Source organism: Hydra vulgaris, chromosome 05 (assembly GCF_038396675.1).
Source record: "Hydra vulgaris chromosome 05, alternate assembly HydraT2T_AEP".
Lineage (NCBI taxonomy): Eukaryota > Metazoa > Cnidaria > Hydrozoa > Anthoathecata > Hydridae > Hydra > Hydra vulgaris.
Window position 1 is genome coordinate 35,305,607 of NC_088924.1, and position 20,397 is coordinate 35,326,003.

At 26.9% G+C, this 20,397-nt stretch overlaps 1 protein-coding gene across 5 annotated transcripts in view; it reads right to left on the reverse strand.

Moving 5' to 3' along the window:
* LOC101237114 (uncharacterized) overlaps nt 1-20,397 on the reverse strand; it is a 38,490-nt gene that overhangs the window by 476 nt on the left and 17,617 nt on the right. For all 5 annotated transcript variants that reach the window (XM_065798019.1, XM_065798022.1, XM_065798021.1 and 2 more), the window contains exons 6-11: nt 9,090-9,260; nt 3,155-3,230; nt 2,786-3,019; nt 2,399-2,617; nt 2,134-2,218; nt 1,957-2,032 (exon numbers count right to left, since the gene is read on the reverse strand). In XM_065798019.1, the coding sequence (XP_065654091.1) occupies nt 1,957-2,032; nt 2,134-2,218; nt 2,399-2,617; nt 2,786-3,019; nt 3,155-3,230; nt 9,090-9,260 (861 nt within the window). The remainder of the gene's footprint in view (nt 1-1,956; nt 2,033-2,133; nt 2,219-2,398; nt 2,618-2,785; nt 3,020-3,154; nt 3,231-9,089; nt 9,261-20,397) is intronic.

The following is a 20,397-nucleotide window of genomic DNA, read 5'->3' on the forward strand; positions in this document are numbered from 1 at the left end:
TTTAATAAAATCAATCAACTTGATTCTCTCAGAAATTTAAGCACACTAACATCACGAAGCAAAATTAGCATGACTTTGATAAACAAAAAATGATTTAAGTCAAAATTAAAAGCAGTATATGACACTAAATAATAATTAAATACCAACTTTTTTTATAAAACAATCAATAATCAATAATTTATTTCTGAAATAAGATTTCACACTCAAGGATGTTTACAAATAGTAAATTTACTAATATAAAGTAAACATCTGCTAATGTTAATAATATCTAATTCAAATAAATATAATGCTAATTTTCATAATATATAATAAAAATAATAAACTTTATAACATAAAAATAACGATGTTAATAATACCACTAATAATAATAACAATAATAATATAATAATAACAATAATAACAATAATAATAATAGTAATAATAACAAAAATAATAATAATAATAATAACAAAATTAATATTAGTAGTAATAGTTAAAAGTAGTTAATAATAGTAATGTAAATATTTATAGAAATAACAATAAGCAATAGTAATGACAACAAAATATATAGTAGAAATTAAAAAAAAAAAAAAAAATACTAAAGACAACAAAAATTGATTATAGAAATTATAAACACTAACTATATTTTTTTAATAAAAAGTAGAATAATCTAGTTTTAAAGGTTGAGAATGAATCGAGAACTTTTAGTTCATAAGGAAGGTTGTTCCAAGTTTTAATGCTTTGATATTTTATAGAATTCAACAAAAATTCGTTTTTAAAAGCGACACCTACTCTAAATGCATACTCTATGCATTTATAAAGAAATCCAAAGAATTTGCATTTATTAAACATAAAATTTAAAATTTCCAAATTTCAGTTATTCATGTTTTGTAATTATTTTTGAATATTGATATTATATATTTTAAAATACAAAATTTCAAAATAATAATTACTTTTAAGTTTTTCTTTCTAAAAATATTTAATTCGAAAATAAGCATAAAACACGTTTAATTAAAAACTTGTGTCTCTACTTAAATAAATTTTTATTATTATATTTTGTTATCTTGAAGATTTCCCAAGAATGTAAAAAAATTTTTTTTTAAATATATATTTTTGTTCTTTTTGTAAACATTTTAGTAAACCGTTGTACAATAAAATTATTAACATATAAATAATAATAATCATACAATAATAATCATACAATAATCATACAAATAATAATAATACAATAATCATACAAATAATAATCATACAATAACAACTAAGTAAAAGATAAAATATTTTCACAGGCAGAGGCGATTTTAGGGAGGGGAGGGTTGGGGATGTTCCACTCTCCCTAAATAAGGTGATTTTAGTCTGGTATTAGAAACAATTCAGTCAGGTGAATTTTAGTTTTTAGGACTTTTTTTTTTTAAAATCAAGGAACCAGTAGATACTTTTTAAGGATTAATCCCCCTTTAATTTATTCGTATTTAATTTTAAAAAAGAACACAGACCAAATAATCTGAAAAAAAATTTATTTAAAAAATTTATAAAAACAGCTAAAATTTATAAAAACTATTTTTTATCAATGATACCAGTTAAAAAAAAAAGTGGTTGTACAATCACAGAATTTTGAATATTACTTCTGTAGACTATTTGTTCAACTTATTTTGTAGCTCATTTAGTTGTTACTTTTTGAGTCCCTAAAGAATGTTTATGTATCCAAAAAATTAAAAAAACCTGTGTTAATTATTTAATTATCTTACCAAATCTGCTTAAAACAACAATTCTCTTATTTATTCTCAGCAAAATTCGTAAAAAAGGTGAAATTTGGAAGAGAGAAAATTAACATGAGAGTTTAAATTGTGTTTTTAAATAGTTCTTTAAAACGTATAAAAATAATAATAATTAGACAAAATAAATGTTAACAAAACAAACAAAAGTTTTTAATTACAACAGTTTAAGAATGTTTTAAATGAGTTTTAATAAAATTACCTGCTTTTTTAGATCATAAAACATAAGCAGGTGTAAACCATTGATTTTTAACAACCTTTTACTGGCATTGGTAAATCTAAAAAAAAAAATTCTTTGTATTCATGTTTACTTATGTTTTTAAATTATTTATGTTTACCTTATTTATTTTTATAAAAAATAAAAAACACTTATAATTACTTTATTAGGTTGTTTTCTTTTAACCAATCAACAACATCCTTATTTGACCATTTTGTAACATCTTGATTTCTTTCAAACTTATTCTCTATATCAAAAAAATATTTCTATATAACTTTTAATAATTTATAAAAAAAATAATAATTACTACATAAAAACTCTTGAAAAAATTCCTGTGGTACACATAATAAATCTGAAAATAAAAAAAACAAACTTGCTTTTCATATAGATTTTCCAGAAAACCGTAGGTTATTATTCAGTAATTTACCTTCAGCTGTTGTCACTTTCTCATTCAAGGTACTATGACCCAGATTTGATTTAATTAAGTCCACAAGTAATTCAAATCTAACACTATGGCTTGAACCAATACTAAAGTCAATAGGCTTAGTCTTTTTCATCACATCACTTAACCAACCATCAGGACAGAAATTTTTCTCTAGTAACAATGGAACAATAGGTTTGCGCAAAGTGTGCGCTAACTCTAGTTCTAGATAAAAAATATTAAAAATTTATAAAATGTGTTATATTTAAGCTGGTTAATTGTTATGATCTTTGTAATGAAAAAGGTTTTTATTGGTTACATTGAAAATGATCTCCAATCATAAAATTTTTATGAAGGAATAAATATATTTTTGTAAACCGAAAGAATACCTACCAGAAAATGCCCTTGGACTTTCTTTATATACTCTTGAAACTAGTGCAATAAAAATAGAACAACATTGTATTTCACCCATGGCTTCCAGAAAACTAATATCATCTTCGGTATTTTTTGTCCAAACAACAAAACCATTACACTGGAGTTCTTCTTTGATATCTAATGCAAGAGACTCAGCATCAAATTCGTAGCTAATAACAACATAATCAATTGAAGGAAGAGATTCTTTATTTCCTAAAGAGACAAACATACAAAGATTAAATAATTTTTTTATGATCTTATACTTAATATACTTGTTTTTATACTAGATATATAAACAAGTATATTAAATAAGTATATTTTTATATAAAGATATATAAAAATTTTTACCATTAAGCTCATACTTTTCAACACATTCCCAAATTACTCCACTAGCAGCGCAGCGCAAACCATCATTATCAGATTCCTAAAACAAGCTAAATTTATTAAGAATCCTCTAAAAATATTATATATATATATATATATACATATATATATATATATATATATATATATATATATATATATATATATATATATATATATATATATATATATATATATATATATATATATATATATATATCAAGGTGGTGCATAATCAAAAAAAAATGTTACTTTTTCAATGTCTTACTATAAAATATTGTTCCATATAATGAAAAAAAAAAATTGCAGTGTTAAGACGATTTTATCAAAATCGTCTTAACACTTGATGACAAGTTTTCAGTATTGGCATACTGCAAACTTGTCATCAAGTGTGGTGCCACACTTGATGACAAGTTTGCAGTATGCCAATAATGAATAATGCATTGGTTCGATAATGGATAATTGCATATATTCACTGCTTAAAAATGTTTACTTTTAATAAAATTATTGTGATATTATTAATATTATTAGATTATTAGTTATCATAAAAAATATTTTGATAGTGCACTAATTTAGTCTGGCAGCTTCTTCAACAGTCTGTACTGCAGATCTAGGTATGTGCATCATTTTTATTATTTAATTTTTTAACATGTTTTTAAATTGTTTATTTTCTATTTGTATCAGTTACTTATTTTCAATCAAATTTGTTGTACCAATTACAAAAGCAATTTTAAAGCAAATAGGCTATAGAGTAACATTAATAGTATTTAATTTATAAATTATTTTTAGTAGTATTGGCATATCAAAATTTCATGTTTTACTCAGAATAAACAGTTAGTGAACATCTATGGCCACAGCTGCTAGTCCGTCATATATAAAGACGAGGTTCAAACAAAATAGGAAGTATATTAATCAAACCCATTTTGAAGTCATGGATAATGCTGTCAAGATTACCAATCATGATGAAATCATTTCATTTTGTCAGTGTCAACTCTACATGAATTAGCTTAGAGATGACTTACGGTTGTTGGAAATAATAACCTTGGCGGTACACCTTGCGGTATTTATTTTATACAACCTGGAGCACTCCATCATGCAAGGTATGTGTATCATATATGTGAGCAAGATAACTCTATTTAAAAATCAATTTTGTATGCCCAAACAAGAGCAGAATGGCATCAATCAATATTTGGCATTTACAGTCATTATTTACGTGCGTTCCTGGTTCACAACTACTTTAGCTGTTGCAGCATCAGTCAATGATCTGGAGTTTCTCCATCGTGTAGCAAGTTACAAAGACAGGACAACCTCAAAGGGAGCTGAAACAGCCTTTTCCAGACACTTGGGTACATCAGTGAATTGATGGTATCACTTGCATTCTTTGATCCAGATACTTGTTTATCTAAAAAGTTAAACATGATTAAGGACCTAGATAATCGCGTTGGTTTGACAAGGTTCTAATTGATCCGTGAGTAGTTTTAAGTAAATCAATGTCAAAAATTGTTATGTTCCTACCTTAAAAATTTATTAGTATCAATCCATAATATTTTTCACCCAAGATAACATAAGCATTTGCCTTTAGTATTAATATTTGTAACTAAAAAATGTTTCACTCTTCATTGAAAAATAAATACCCCCAAAATGCAGATAGAACCTTATTGTAGTGAAATAATCACATCTTTACTATAACAAGGTTCTAATTGCGGTTATAACAATACTTAGAAACATTAAAACTACTTTAAAATTTTGTGAAGTAGTTAACTACTTTTAAATTTTATAACTGAAACAATAGTATAATAAACAGTAATTACCATAATATCTAACAAGATTCTACCATTATATTATATCTAATAACCATTACATTATGGCCTAAAAGTTAAAAGCTTTTCATTGCATCCTGTCATTTTACAGGTGAAGAACCACTGGTTAGTATTCTCAGTTCTGGAGTGGCACAAAAGAAAAAACAGCCTTAAATTATGAAAGTTTTATAAGCTTTGGTTTAACATTTAAAACTCTAGAAGTTGATTGGTTTGTGCTGGCATTTTTTCTGTTATGTTCTTTCAATGAATTTGACATTAGCACAAGTCATAGGCTCATGTCAATCACAGATAGATAATTTTAGCAGAGCAATGTTAGAAAAAGGAACTAACTTGTAGTTAAATAGCTTTGCTGTTAAACAATAGTCCTTGAAATCTTGTGGATTTATTTGAATAACATTAATAATGATAAGGATTTTTATCCATTAACTTGTTTGAGGGTCCTTTTCAATCCAAGTGGATTATAAAAGTCAGTTATCCTTGTGAGTTTTTTAAATTTAATTATGCAAATGTTCCACTTTCTGGACACATAAATGACTAGGAAGTATGTATTTTGTAAAACATAAATGTTTGTAATAACATAAATGACTAGGAAGTAAGTATTTTGTAATAAAACACACTATTTGATTTTATATTGTTCTGATTTGATCCAATCTGATCCGAAGGGACACAGCAGTCAGAACAACTAACTAAGTTGCTGATGTCACTTTTCCTCTGCCAGAACATTCAAAATCTTGCAAAGAACACTAGAAAAATTCTTGCTGGTATTGTCCACCATTGATTCAGTTCATAACCCTTAGTATTCTTGTTAGGTTATATAATATGCTGCCAAGTTAATTACACTTTGCTTTCTCTCATAAAAAATTTCATTTTCAACATTACTATCTTAATATACAGTACTTTTAAAAGTTTTTTAAAACCATTTTAAAAGACTTTTTCAATCATTTTAATGTCACTATTAAACATTTTATTACAAATTGTTCAATTTTTTAAATATTACTAATGCATTTGATGCAGCAAATTAAAATTGTATTATTTTGTTCATTAACTATATTCAAAATTATACATTCACAAACTGATTGTTAGGGATAAGCGATGGGTAACAAACATGCATTGGGGGTTAGACACAGTAAAACGTCCTTACATTTACATTACACAGTTAAGAATATGCATGGCAAAATGTACATATATCAAGTAACGGTAAGTTTGTGAGAAGACTGAATTTTCATTATTAAATTTAAAAAAAGAGTTTTACCATATATTTCAACGCTCATAGAAACCAGTACTTTTTGTTGTGTAATGTAGCGTTATAAAGACGATTTATAAAAAATAGCATAAATTAGCACTTTTGTGATATTTTGTTTTTTTACTTCAACATTAAACTATAACACTATATTGTTGATATTGAAACCAATATCAACATATAGTATCTCTAGTTTCCTGTATAAAAAACAGATGAACTTTGGTTTGAAAGTTACTTAAAAGTCATTGGTTTTATTTAATTTTTGAAAAAGGTCACCCACCATGACCCTTGATTACACACTGGCTCCCATATATCAGTTAATTTTTTTTTCTTCAAAAGTATATCAACCTGGGTCTCAAAAGAACCAGAATTTCATAGAGATTTCAGAAATAATAATGGTTGCAAATAAAAACAAACTGCCTAAATTTTATATACAAAAAAAAATAATTTTTAACTAAAAATTAAAAAGGTAGTTTTTTAGGACATTTTTTTGTAATTTTTTTTATTTTTAACTTTTGGTACAAAAGATTACAAATTTTAAAATCACTATAAAAGTTCTTTTAAGACCCAGGTTGATATACTTTAAAAATTCACTGATATATGGGAGCCAGTGTGTAATCAAGGGTCATGGTGGGTGACCTTTTTCAATAATTAAATAAAACCAATGACTTTTCAGTTACTTTCAAACCAAAGTTCACCTGTTTTTTATACAGGAAACTGGAGATACCAAAAATTTACAAAAAAGTCAACGTCCTATTGTGTAGAAGAACACATCAGCAAAAATTTTCAAATGCTCTGAAAAAGTGGCACCCCTTAGAATGACAATATCAAGCTAAACAAAATTACATAATGTTTTCTTAATATAAGAATAAGGATAATGGTAAGACTTTAAATTTCTCAACTTTCATTTTGGGCGACCACCCTAAAAAAAAATATGTATATATATCAGCGTGGAAAATAAGAAATCGAAGGCAATTTGTCAATTTGACCAGCTGACACAAGGAATTGACGGTCAATTGTTTTTTTTTGGGCAGTCAAAATTTTTATTTTTTACTTTGTTTAAATTTTCCTCAGAGTATAAATAATTTATGACTAAAACTAAGCACATAAAAATAACTTAATGCTTAAAAATAAACAAACTCATATTCTTTTTAAAATAATAATTTTAAATAAAATGTATTTTTTTAAATTTAAACTCGCAATAACTAACGTTCAAATTACTTACTAATGTTAATTTGTTTAAAACAACACTCGCGTCACGGAGTTTCATTTAATTTAAAAAAAGAAGTTTGATAATATCCAAGTAATTTAGTATTTATTATTTATTTATTTTTAGATATTAAAAAAAATAAAATTTAAACTGAATACTTAATGCTACAAGAAATTGTTTTATGAAATGCTATTGAAAAATGAAAGTGTCGTTTGTTTCTTTATACTTGCCTCCATTGAGACAAGTTGATGTTTGATTTACATTACAATTCAAAGATAGAAAAAAAAAGTGCAAACAAGCAATTGATAATTTTAAATTTATTTAAAAAAAATTCATTCATTGCAATGACTTCTCATTAGCGGGAAAAAAATTAATGAAAAGATTAAATAATTAAAAAAAGTACAGTTTGAAGAGAAAATGTTCTTAATAACATACAAAAATTTTAAATAATGATTTTATATCTCTGATTTTAATGAGCTGAGATATAAATTATTTTTATCTCTGCTCATTTTAAAAACTGTTAAAATTAGTAATTAACACCAGTGCGATATTTAATTTATGCGCAGAAACTATTTAAACAAATACTTAATACTAAGAAGACAATCGTTTTATGAAACACTACTACAAAAATTACTAGTGTTTCATAAAACAAGATTTTAGTAAATATATATATTTTTAAGAATCCTATTAGAGATAATTTTTAATTTATCTATAAATCATTTATAGATTTATTACATCTGCTGCAAAAACTTACAAGAAAATAAATGAAAAGATTTGAAAGAAAAAAAAGTGATTAAGTACAGTTAAAAAAAAAAATGTTCTCAGTTAAATACAGCAATCATCATATAATTTTATATTATTATAAAAATAATATATTAAATATTTTTTACTAGAACAATAAAAAAATAAAAACTTCAATCATTTTTGAAATAAAGGTTTTTTAAAAGTAAAATGAATATAATTTAAATAATTTAAATAGTTTATGTCATATAATTAAATAAAAAACTTCTATTATGGATGTAAACCTTTTTTTTTTTTAATTAATTTATATACAATATTTCAAGGGAGTAGAGATCTTGTTATCAAGTATAATATATATATATATATATATACAATTAAATGCTTATTTGAATCAGTGTTTTTGAAAAGTTGGATTTGCTCAAAACATCTTATGCAAATCCGCCCTTTTAACAAACTTCAATTCATTTTAAATCTAAATGGTTTTATAAAATTTTAGTATATGCATTTTTCAAATTAAATCATGGTTACTTGTAAAACCTTGTTTTCCAAAACTCAGATTTCTTTTTCAACCGATCAATCCTGACCGCCAAGGATTCATTTTGGGAGGTCAAAATAGCATTTTTAGTCATATTGGGTGGTCTTTGACCATTGACCAGGCATTATTTTCCACCTTGATATATATATTTATATATATATAACACTAAACAGTGGAGAATTTAGTAAATATGCATTAACTTAAGGTTTGGGTAGGGAGTATCTATGTACGAAGAATATTTATTATAGTAAAAAAACAATATAATGTAAACATTATATTGTTTTTTTACTATACTTTTTATTATACTTTCATATAAAAACTAATCTAAATATTATATTTAAAAAAAAATCTAATAAAAAGAAAAAAAATCTAACCTTCAGTTTTAGCAGGAGATTCATGAGCTTGCCCATACCTCGAATAATATCTTTAGCTTGACTATTAAATGCAATACTCCATAACGAATTGATTGCAGCTATCTGTTCATTATAATTATATGAATGCCGAAGGAATTTGTGAAATATTTCTTGGCCACTATTTTGAACAATCTTAAATAAACATAACAGCAATCAAAAGGAGTGCGGTCATTAGATTTGAGATTACAATTTAAGAAAATTTTAAATAGTTGTGCCTTATCCTTAGAAAAGATGAATAGAAAAATAGAAAAATCAAATCCATATAACTGAGATGTTAAACTATTTTGAACAAAATGATAAAAATAAATATAAAGAAAATAATTTAATCATTTATGGTAAAGCGGAACTTAAAAAAAATAAAAAAAGAAGAAGAGAAGAAGCTAGTAAAAATCTCATATCTCAAAAAATCATGTGAGGTAATAATATGATTGGCTAGACAATAAACAATTGGCTAGTATTAACTTGAACAATCGCACTTGTTCAAATTAATAGGTCAACACCAACAGCCTCCACCAAGTTGGTGGAGGCTGTTGGTATTGACCCTCCACTGACTTGGTGGAGGGTCAAGTTAACTTTAAATTTGATCTTTTAAATTAAGTTAAATTTAAATTTGATGAATAAAAAATTTATTCTTGAATTTAAATCTATTATAAGAATAAAATTATTACATGCTTCAAATCTAAAAAAAAGGCACATTTTTTGAACTGAAATTTTTTTAAAGCAAATATTCCAATTGATTTCATTAATAAATTTTTAATATTGAATTATAATCAATTCAATTCAATTCAATTCATATATATTCTGAAATAGTTGTTAAATTCACGGAAGTTTACAAATAGTACATGTACTAATTTTAAGTAAAAACCTTGTAAATAAAAGCTACTAAATATATTGTTAATGCTAATAGTAATAATCGTCCACAGCAGTAACAAAGCAAACATTAAAAGTTAAAGGAGTAAAATACTAATAATGATAATAATAAGAGTGGTGGTAGTAACAATAATAACAATACAATGATAAGAGTATAATGATAATAATAAAAATAAAATGACAACATTAAAAATAATTACAATAATCATAAAAAGAATAATAGTAATTTAGTATTAGTCACACACATACACCTTTTATCTCAAATAGATAATCAAATATATTAATAACGTTGGTTATATAAAAACCTTACACAACAGTAATTATGAAAATATCAGAATATAAAATTATGTTCATACACACATTATGTTACATACAGACATATATAGACACATATATAAACACACACACACACACATATATATATACATACATACATATATATATATTTACATATACACACACACACACACACACACACACACACACATATATATATATATATACGCATACATACACACAAACATATATATACATATATATACTTACATACACACGCACACATATATACACATATAATTATATACAAACATACACATACACACATACACATCCATGTATACATATACACATACATACATATACACTCACACTTATTCACATGCGCTTATCACAAACACTTATACATAGATACACATATCTTTGGATTTATAAACTGTATTTGATTAGGAAGGAATGGAATAGGTTACTCTTAAAAACATAAATTGAATAAAGAGTTTTTAGGTCATAGGGAAGGTTATTCCAAGATTTTATACTTTGATTTTTAATGAACTTATATTCATAAGTAACAGAACGATGATATAAGACTGTAAGATTGAGATTATCAGTTGATCCAAGATAGTATCGGTTATTTGCATTTTTTGGGAAGAAATTGTTGAAAGTAAGAGGTAGGTTTTTGTGTTGGTGGTTCCAGACAAACTGGCAATTCAAGAATTGAACAAGGTCACATAGTTTAAGGATCTTAGAGGTAAGATAAAGCACATTAGGATTGGAGTTGTAATTCTGAAAATGTATTATTTTTAAAGCTTTGTTTTGAAGATGAGATATCCTTAAAACTTCTTGCTGTTGAGATTGTCCCCGTATTTGACAAGCATATCGTATATGCGAGCCAAAAATGGCATGATATATGTTTAATAATGCTTTCAGATTGACATAATGGCGAACTTTAGCCAGCATTCCATTTGATCTGCTTAATTTTAAGGCTAAGTCTTTGAGGTGGGATACAAACGATAGGTTGGAATCAATTACAATTCCAAGATATTTGATTGAGTTTACAGGAATGATTTTCTGCCCACTTAATCTAAAGTTTAAATTTTTATTGATTTTTGTTTTTTTAGATTTGAATATGACCAGTTCAGTGTTGTTACAGTTGAGGGAAAGCTTATTTGAGCGAAGCCACTGAATTAAATTGGCAAGATCATGATTAATGTATTTGTTAATTTTTTTAAAGATTTGTTGATAATGAGCAAGTTAGTATCATCAGTAAAGTGGTAAGGAGTTGCATACTTAATTGAGTTATTGAGGTCATTAATATAGAGAAGAAAAAGTAGTGGTTCTAATACTGACCCTTGAGGAACACCATTGGAACATTTTATTTGAGTAGATTTTGAGTCTCCGACTGAGACAAACTGAGATCTGTTGTGAAGATAGGAGGTAAACCATTTAAGAGGTATTTCTCTGATTCCATAATATTCTAATTTCTTGAGTAGGATAGAAAGATCTACTGTATCAAAAGCTTTTTGTAGATCAACAAAGACACCGCATGCAAAGTTTTTATTATCGAGAGCTTTTCTAATTGACTCAGTAATTTTATTAAGTGAGTGAGTTGTGGAATGATTAGCACGAAACCCATACTGGTGTTGGTAAAGGCATTTAAATTTATTCAAAATGCATAGAGCCTCTTATGCATAGCTTTTTCGAAGAGTTTGCTTAGGTTTGAAAGAAGAGAGATAGGTCGGTAGTTAGACATATCCATTATAGAACCTTTCTTAAATATTGGAATGACTTTAGCAACTTTGAAAGCATCTGGGAATAAACCGTTTTGAAATGAGTTATTTATAATAACACTGAGAGGTTTAGAAATTATGTCTGGAATAAGTTTAAGAAGGAATGTAGGAAGGCTATTAGGACTAAAGCTTTTTCCAGTTTTAAGAGTGGTTTAATCTCTATTATTGTAATCAAAGATAAACTTTAGGTAGGAGGTACGTGCAAAACTAGATAAAGATGAACTTCAAATCATCAAATTGACAAAAAAAACATAACAAAGGTATTGTAAAAAACTTTCATTATAAATTATTAAAAAAAGAATATTTCTATTTCTTACTTTATTTCATACTAAAAAAAAAAAAAAAACTTTATTTTAAGTATAATAAACTGTAATATTAAAAAGTCATACCAAATATACACTAATAAGATAATTTTCTGTAACTTTGTTAATAAGTAAAATATTCCCAAGTAGCAAACAATATTGGTGCAATATTATTTACAGTATGTAAACTATATAAAAATATTGTGCCAATATTGTTTGCTACACCGGTTTATTCATTTGGGAATTGTTCCTAAAACTTAAAGTAGTGGACATTTTAAGCATTTAACTGCAAAGTTCACACCTCCTTTGTAATAATAAAAATTAATACTATATTTAATATGCTAAATTAATAATATATTTATAAACTTTCTATTAAAGTAATAAAGATAAACTATTAAGATAGAATTGTCTTCAGAAACTTCACAGGTCGAATAAAGTTAAGAGGTAAAATAGTATTTAGTAATCTGAGACAACAGCTGTAACATGTGTATCCATACATACCCATATGTAGCCATACATAATCATATGTAGCCATACATAACCATATGTAGCCATACATAACCATGAAAAATATTCAGTACACCATGGAAATCGAAAATGAAACTAACACGCTAAAATTGTTGGACATAACTATTATCCAAATCAAACCTAACTCATGCCATGATCCACAAAATTATACACAGAGTTTTCAAAGAATTTGTTCATAGGGCATTATATTTATGCTCTGATAATATTATTGAACAAGAGTTATTATTTTTAATTGATGTTTTTGTAGTAAATGATTATGAAAAACAAGCCTGGAAAATATTATAAAAACTACTAAAGAAAACTTAGGGGAGAGTAGGGCACCATGAAACATTGTAATTGTGGAGGCATCCTAAGAGTTGTGACAATCATTTTCATATAGTGAAACAGTTATTACTAGAGCTATGTTTTGAAAAAAAAATTATATCAATTGACATCATTAGGCTTGCGTGGGGTCGAAATTTGTGTTTTTTTGATGACAAAGTAATTTATTAGTTTTTGAAGCTCATAAGTTTAAAAGTGTCTTATTCAATGTGTCTATTGATAAGTGACATTATTTTGTAAACTACAACCCATAAGCTTTTTCTTTCATTTAAGAGAATATTTCCAGCTGTAGAAAACAGTCTTTCAACATCTGTAGATGTTGGAGGTGGTGTGAGGTACTTTTTTGCCACCTTAGTCAACGCTAACTTGATTTTAGAATTTGCATTTTTTTTTCAAAAATCATTCAACCTGCATTTGATCCTATTTGAGTTTAAGATTGCATAATAATTTTTGACATTATATGAACAAGCACTGCGTTTTTTTCATTGTCACCAGATAGAGTTTGAGTTGCAGGAGCCAATTCATCAGGAGGTTCAAAATTGTCCATTTGGGAAATGACGACATGTTTAGCATTTTGCAAAGTACTTTGAGATCTGAAAAAATACCATTTGTATCTTGGATCGAGTAGAGTAGCATTTAAATAATGTTCTGTTTTTTCAATTGCTGAAAAACATTTTCCATTGCATTTTTTTTTCTTTAACTATTGTTATCACAATTGGAATACAGGAACAGATGCAAGACTTAACACCTAACAACATTTTTGTTGTCTCCTCAAAAACACTTATGTTCACCATTTTTTCGCATAGGCTCAAATCTTGATCAGAAAATTTAATTCTCACTAAAGGAAATTTAATTATGGTGGCAGCAATCACTGACTTTAGGTGTAAAGTTCGCCTAAGCATATATTAAATAGAACTCCATTTTGTGGAAGCGTCGCTTTTAAAGCCAAGTCTGACTTTTATTTCCATTTGGATTTTTTGCTGTCTATATAGTTCATGTAGAAAGCTGTAGAATGGAATGCGTAAGAACAGAGTTTTCGACTTTATGCAATCGGTCCGCCTATGATTGGATGTGAAAATAAGTGTTTTTTTAATGAAAAGTTGAAGGAAGTGGTTAAGGCATCCAGCTGACACATAATTACAGCTTGGTTTAAAGGTTGCCTTTACATTTGCTGCATTGTCTCCTAAGCAAACTTCAATTTTTTAAAAAATTTCCCACTCCTCTGCTGTTATTTCAATCTTAATAAAAATGTTTTTTGCGGTATGCTTTCATCAAATTGAGAACAAGAGATGCAGAATTTGACACGGTTCTAATCTTTGGAAGTAAAGTAAACTGTCATCCCCAGGTAGTCATGATGAAATGATGACCATGCATAAAGACAGACTGACACACTTTCGGCTTCTGATTTAACCAAATTTTCCTTGAGAGCAAATTTTATTTTTTCATAAGTTGGATTCAGTAAACTTCTGTAGTACTTTTCGCTAGCAATTTTGTAATTATGAGGAAAAAGAGCATGGTGCCTCAAAAAACCAGCATCATTAACAATACACCACGGCTAGAGGTCAAGAACCATCATTTCGAATATTGACTTGTGAAATTTTTGGCCTTTTTCATAACTAGAGTCAATTTTGGAAGAAGCTTGAACCCAGTTTAGAATTGTAGATTTTATCATGTCAATTCTTTGTTTTTTTGATCATGTATTGAAGATTGGAACTGTCTTTCTCCTGTTTAATTTTAATTCAGCTTCTTCGTTGGATTTACTGAACTTTTTGGTGTAAATTTGATGCCAGGATGATGATTCTTCAGGTGTGACATCCATATAATCCTAGTTTTTTTAGGTTGTCTGATCCTCTTGAAACTTTGCCGTTGCATATTTTGCACTGAACTATTCTTGGATTGTTTCGATAATGAAGTATTTCCATGCTATACTTGTTTTTCTTTTTTGAATTCATTTTGTTAGAATGAAATATAAGATATTAAATATAAGACAGTTCTTCAATGTTGCTGGTTTGCATCAAATACAAATGTTAAAAATATAATTAACAAGTTTTTTGTATTTCTAATATTTATTGTAATGATTGCTACACAAAAATTTCCTTTGGACAATAATTAACGATATGCTCTCTTAGGACAAATATTAATGATTTCAACACTACAATCCCCTTAAAGAAATTACAGTGTTGAAATTGTTGTCCAATTGAAGTAGTTGTCCAATAGAACATTGTTTTCCAAGGGAAATTCTCGTGTGAATGCAATTAAAAACTGTTGCGCTAAACTTAAAAAAGAGTCGATTGAAGAGAAACAACAGATAATTAAACACTTTATAGATTATATAAAATTAGGATAAATGTTGGATTTTTTTAATTAATTGTAATATTTAATGTATATATTGATTCATATAAAAGTTATGTTCATAACAACAATATTATCTTTCAAATAATAACAAAATAAAAACAAGAAAAATATTTTGTTTTCAAACAAAGCAAAATCTTATTTCCATTAATTCTCAAGCTTATCATTTAATTTAAAAACTTTTTTTTTTAATTATTTAATCAAAATGATAATGCTTAATAAAACTTTAAGATATCCACTTTTGGTAGCATTTTGAACCGAAATTCTGGCTAGAACAAAAATCTTAAATAATACTAGAACCGGAACCAAAAAAATCCTGTCAGAGTTGTGGCCAGAACTGGAACTGAATTTTGGTCGATCATTAATGGGTGGGGCATAGGGTGGAGCGATTTTGAAAATTTTTGAAATTTGATTTGCCTGAGCAGCAAATCAATATCTTTTGGTGAAAAAAGAACCTTACTCTTTTTTTTTTTAGTTTAGATGAGTTCTTGAGGTTCCTCTTTGGATTCTAAATTTTTGATGGGTCCTAATATTGTTTAAATTTTATTTTTCTAAACTATATCAACATGATACTTAAAAGAAGCAAAATAATATGCTGATTTTGAAAATAATATTTGTTTTTATTAAAAAATTAAAATTAAAAAAGTAGAGTTGTTTTTTCATTAAAAACCCCCGTCCTCAACAAAATGGGGGTTTTAAGGTATATTTTTGCAAGTATTTTTTTCACTAAAAATTTTTTTAATAAAATTATTATTTATGAAACAAGCATTTTTTTCTGCTTTTTTTGAGTCCAAGGTTGATATGGTTTAGAAAAAAAAAAATTCAAAAATATTAGGACCTGTCAAGAATTTAAATTCCAAAGAGGACCCTCAAGATCTCATCAAAATCAAAAAATATTTTTTTACTTTTATCTTATAATTAATAGATATTGATTCGTGTCTCAGTAATATTGGTTTTTAAACTCTTTTTTTTTTGCTATGAAAATCGCTCCACCCTAGTGGGGCACCTTGAAACAAATTTCTAATTTTACTTTAACTAGTCTCTATTTTGTGGGTATAAATTCATTCTAAAAAATTAAACCTATCGCTTAAAAAAAAGGTGTATTAAAAATTTGTTACAAAGTGAAAACCAAAAGTGTTTCATGGTGCCCCATTCTCCCCAACATAATAAAAAAAAAAATATTGAAACTCAACATTTATCCATTTTATCAAAAAATATTGTATCTTTACCATGGATTCCAGAAATTAGCCCAAAGTTAAGAAAAGTTTTCAAAAAAACAGGTTACACAGCAGTCATTAAAATACCAAAAAATATACAACATATACTTACCACAAAAAATAAACCCCCTGTTCTTATAAATTCTTACCCAGGTGTGTACAAACTTTAATGCTCCTGCAAAAAATGTTATATCAGTGAAACAAAATTAAAAATCTCATCTCTCATTTACCAACATCAAAAAAATACATATGAAAGAAAATGAGATTATTCAGTAATAGCGGAACATTCAAAAAATTATCATGGTAATTTTACATGGAACAATAAAAATTCTTTAAAAAAAAGAGATTGATAATTTTAACAGAAAAGTGAGGGAGGCACTTGAAATACAACGCTATGAAATCGCATCTTCAGACGGTGGTCTAAATAAAATAGCAATATTGTATTTGGGGTATATGTGTAGTGGAATATATTCAATTAATTTTTCACTGAATTTGTAAATAATGTTATGAAACTTTTCAATGAAACACAGGTCTATGCTAGCCAATTAGATAATGAAGTAAGAGGCATCTATGCTAGCCAATTAGATAATGAAGTAAGAGGCTGGTCAACAGAAATGTTCTGTTTACCCCTAAAATCAAGACCTTCGACACTCAGAGGCAGTTTACAACTATGCAATTAACATTGTTTTATTTTAGATTATTTTTATTGAGACACCATCAAGATGCTTTTACCTAACCCCCTGAGACTAGAGAGCGTTTTACATCGGAATTAACTTCTCCTTGCCTTTGCCTAAATAACAGAGTACTTTAAGGCACCAAACATAAATATAATCAACCTTTGTATTGAGCAGCCGTGGTGCAGTGGTAGGACACTTGCCTCAGAAACAAAGGATCCGCGGTTCAAATCTCACCTCTGGGCAAGTTTTGCAACATCGGTTAGGAAGGAGGCATGAACTTACTATTAAATGGTCATCCGTGGTGCTCTGTGATAAGACCGCAAGGACTTCTTAGAGCACCCTAAAAATAAAAAATAGCATTTGTATAAGAGATTTATCAATGCTAAAAAATCTTCCTGGATTGTACATGTTTCTGCAATAAATGCATTATATGTCTAAAAGGTAGACTTAACAGAATTGATCACAATTCTATAAAAGTTTTTCTGCATCAAAGTTAGCATTGTTATTGAAATAAAGAAATAGTTTGTAAAGTATTCCATCAACCATTCTCTTACTCTTTAAATCTCTGCTTTTTTTCTGTTACCTTATAACTTAAATGGTGATTGTGTACAACTTTATTTTTCCTTTTTGATTAATAAAGAATTAGTTTGAACCAATCCCAAGACATGACTTTTGAAAAAATCAGGGTATGGTAAATAATCAATAAATTTTAATGCTTGGTTATGAAAATACCCATCAAAATTAACAATCCAATATACACCTTTAAATTAAAAAACTAAACTTTTTAATTATTTAGGTAGGAATTTTTTCTCAACTTGTTAAGATAAAAAAGGTGTGAGACAGGACTCTATCCTCATATAATGATTTACTAACTTGTTTTAATGGTAACTGTTTCTATGGCAACTGTCTCTGTTGCATCACAGGATTCAAGACTAGAAATTATTTTTCTAACCATCATCACTTAAATCACTTATGTCAACTTCATGCAGGAAAAAAACTTGCTATAAATTATTTTATCTACAGGGTTGTATAGAAATATAACTTTTTGTAAAAACTCCTTCAAACAAATCTTCTAAAAACTCCACACACATCCACACAAATTAAGATGTGGTTTGAATTATATTTTCGGTTAGTTTGTATTTCTAAAAATGATAAAGTTATATTTTTAAAGAACTTTCTGGCATCATTAAATGTGTTAAAAATGTTATAAATAGCAGCCTAATGCATACAACGTACTAAGCTTTCATCATCAATTTTTCTGTAAAGCAATACAACTATGCAATAAAATTTATAACAAAAATCCAATGAATTTATTCAAACAATTTGATTTTGTTATCCTTGATAACATCAAGTAAAATACTATAAATAAAAACTTTTTAAACTTCAAGGTATCCAACAAACAATAAATAGAAGCAATAAACAAAATTTGCAATAAAAACATCAAATTAGAACCATTTTTATTCTATTTTTATTTCACAAAATCAACTTAATTATAACACATACAATCATTAACAACATTAGTATTGATGTCAACATAAACAGATCGAATAACTATATTGACTTTTCATATCTTTATTTATTGACGAACATCTAATTTAAGAGGTATATGTCAAATAAAGGAGTTTTATTCTCAAATGATTTTTTTATTCAAATAATCTTTTAGTAAATTATAAAGGAAATTTATTTTCAAATAACTTTTATTCAAGTTAATGTATTTTAGACATATCAAACATGCTTGTTGAATTTATTAAATTTTTTATTATTTCAATGCAATATTTCATGCATTTGCAAAGTGCGTGCAAATTAATGATAATTAAAGGCCATTTTCCACATATTAAAAAAAATGGCACAAAGCTAATTTTTTTGTCACAACGAAACCCCATTTTGATTTCCACATTATTTTTTACGCTATTACTTTTGTTATCAATAAAAAATGGCAGCTATAAGTTTATGCTGTATGCTTTTGAAAAAAATAATATAAATATAAAAAATAGTTTTTGATGTATATCTGTAATGTATTTTTTTAAAATGTTTAAGAAAAAAAATGCTAACTTCTCATATAAACGCTTCTGTTGAAAAACTGTTACTGCAAGAAGTAATAGATGGTTTAACTCTGAAAGAAGATGAACCTTCTAGTGAAGTGAAACTCTCGGACTTGACAGCATTAGTAAATTCATCTTTACTTGATGAATTCACTACTGCCTGCCAAGTTTCAGGGCAAGTTCTAAGTAAATAAAAACATCAAGTTGAGCATTTTGTTTATTGTTGCTGTTGTTGTTCCTTGTTGTTGTTGCCATTTTATAAAAATAAAGTGCTTTGGCTTTTTTTTACTGTTGACTTTACGTTATATATTATTTAAACATGATTGGTTTTTGCTCATAACGATCGTTAAGCTCACTTTTCAAACCCCTATTATGACTGTGTTCTTGATGTCCACAAACATGAAAAAGATTAATCTTTCAGTTCAAGACAACCTCCCCAAACCCAAACCCTCAGTTGATGTATGCACACTCATTGTGCCTATTGCTATATAAATCAGTTGATGTATGTACACTGTGATGCACCTATCCCTATATATCCCAATTTGTCTATCCCTTAAAAATCCAGATTTTTGGACATCAAGGATGCTCAACGTCAGAATAGGGGTTTGAAAAGAGAGACCACCATAACGATCAACTTTTTTTTTTGCTGCAGCGAAATGATCAGCAATATTAGCAGAAATGTTTTATCTGGGCATGTTTATCGACAAAATAATCTTGTCTTGTGGAAAAGGGCCTCATTAATATGCAATAACTTAATGATTGTAAATGGTTATCTATTAATACAAAATAGTGAATTTTTCTAAATTTAGTTCGTTATATTTATTTACATATAAAAAAATGTATTAACTTTAGGAAATAAAAGGGAACTAAAAATAAAATAGAAGTTGCAATGACTTT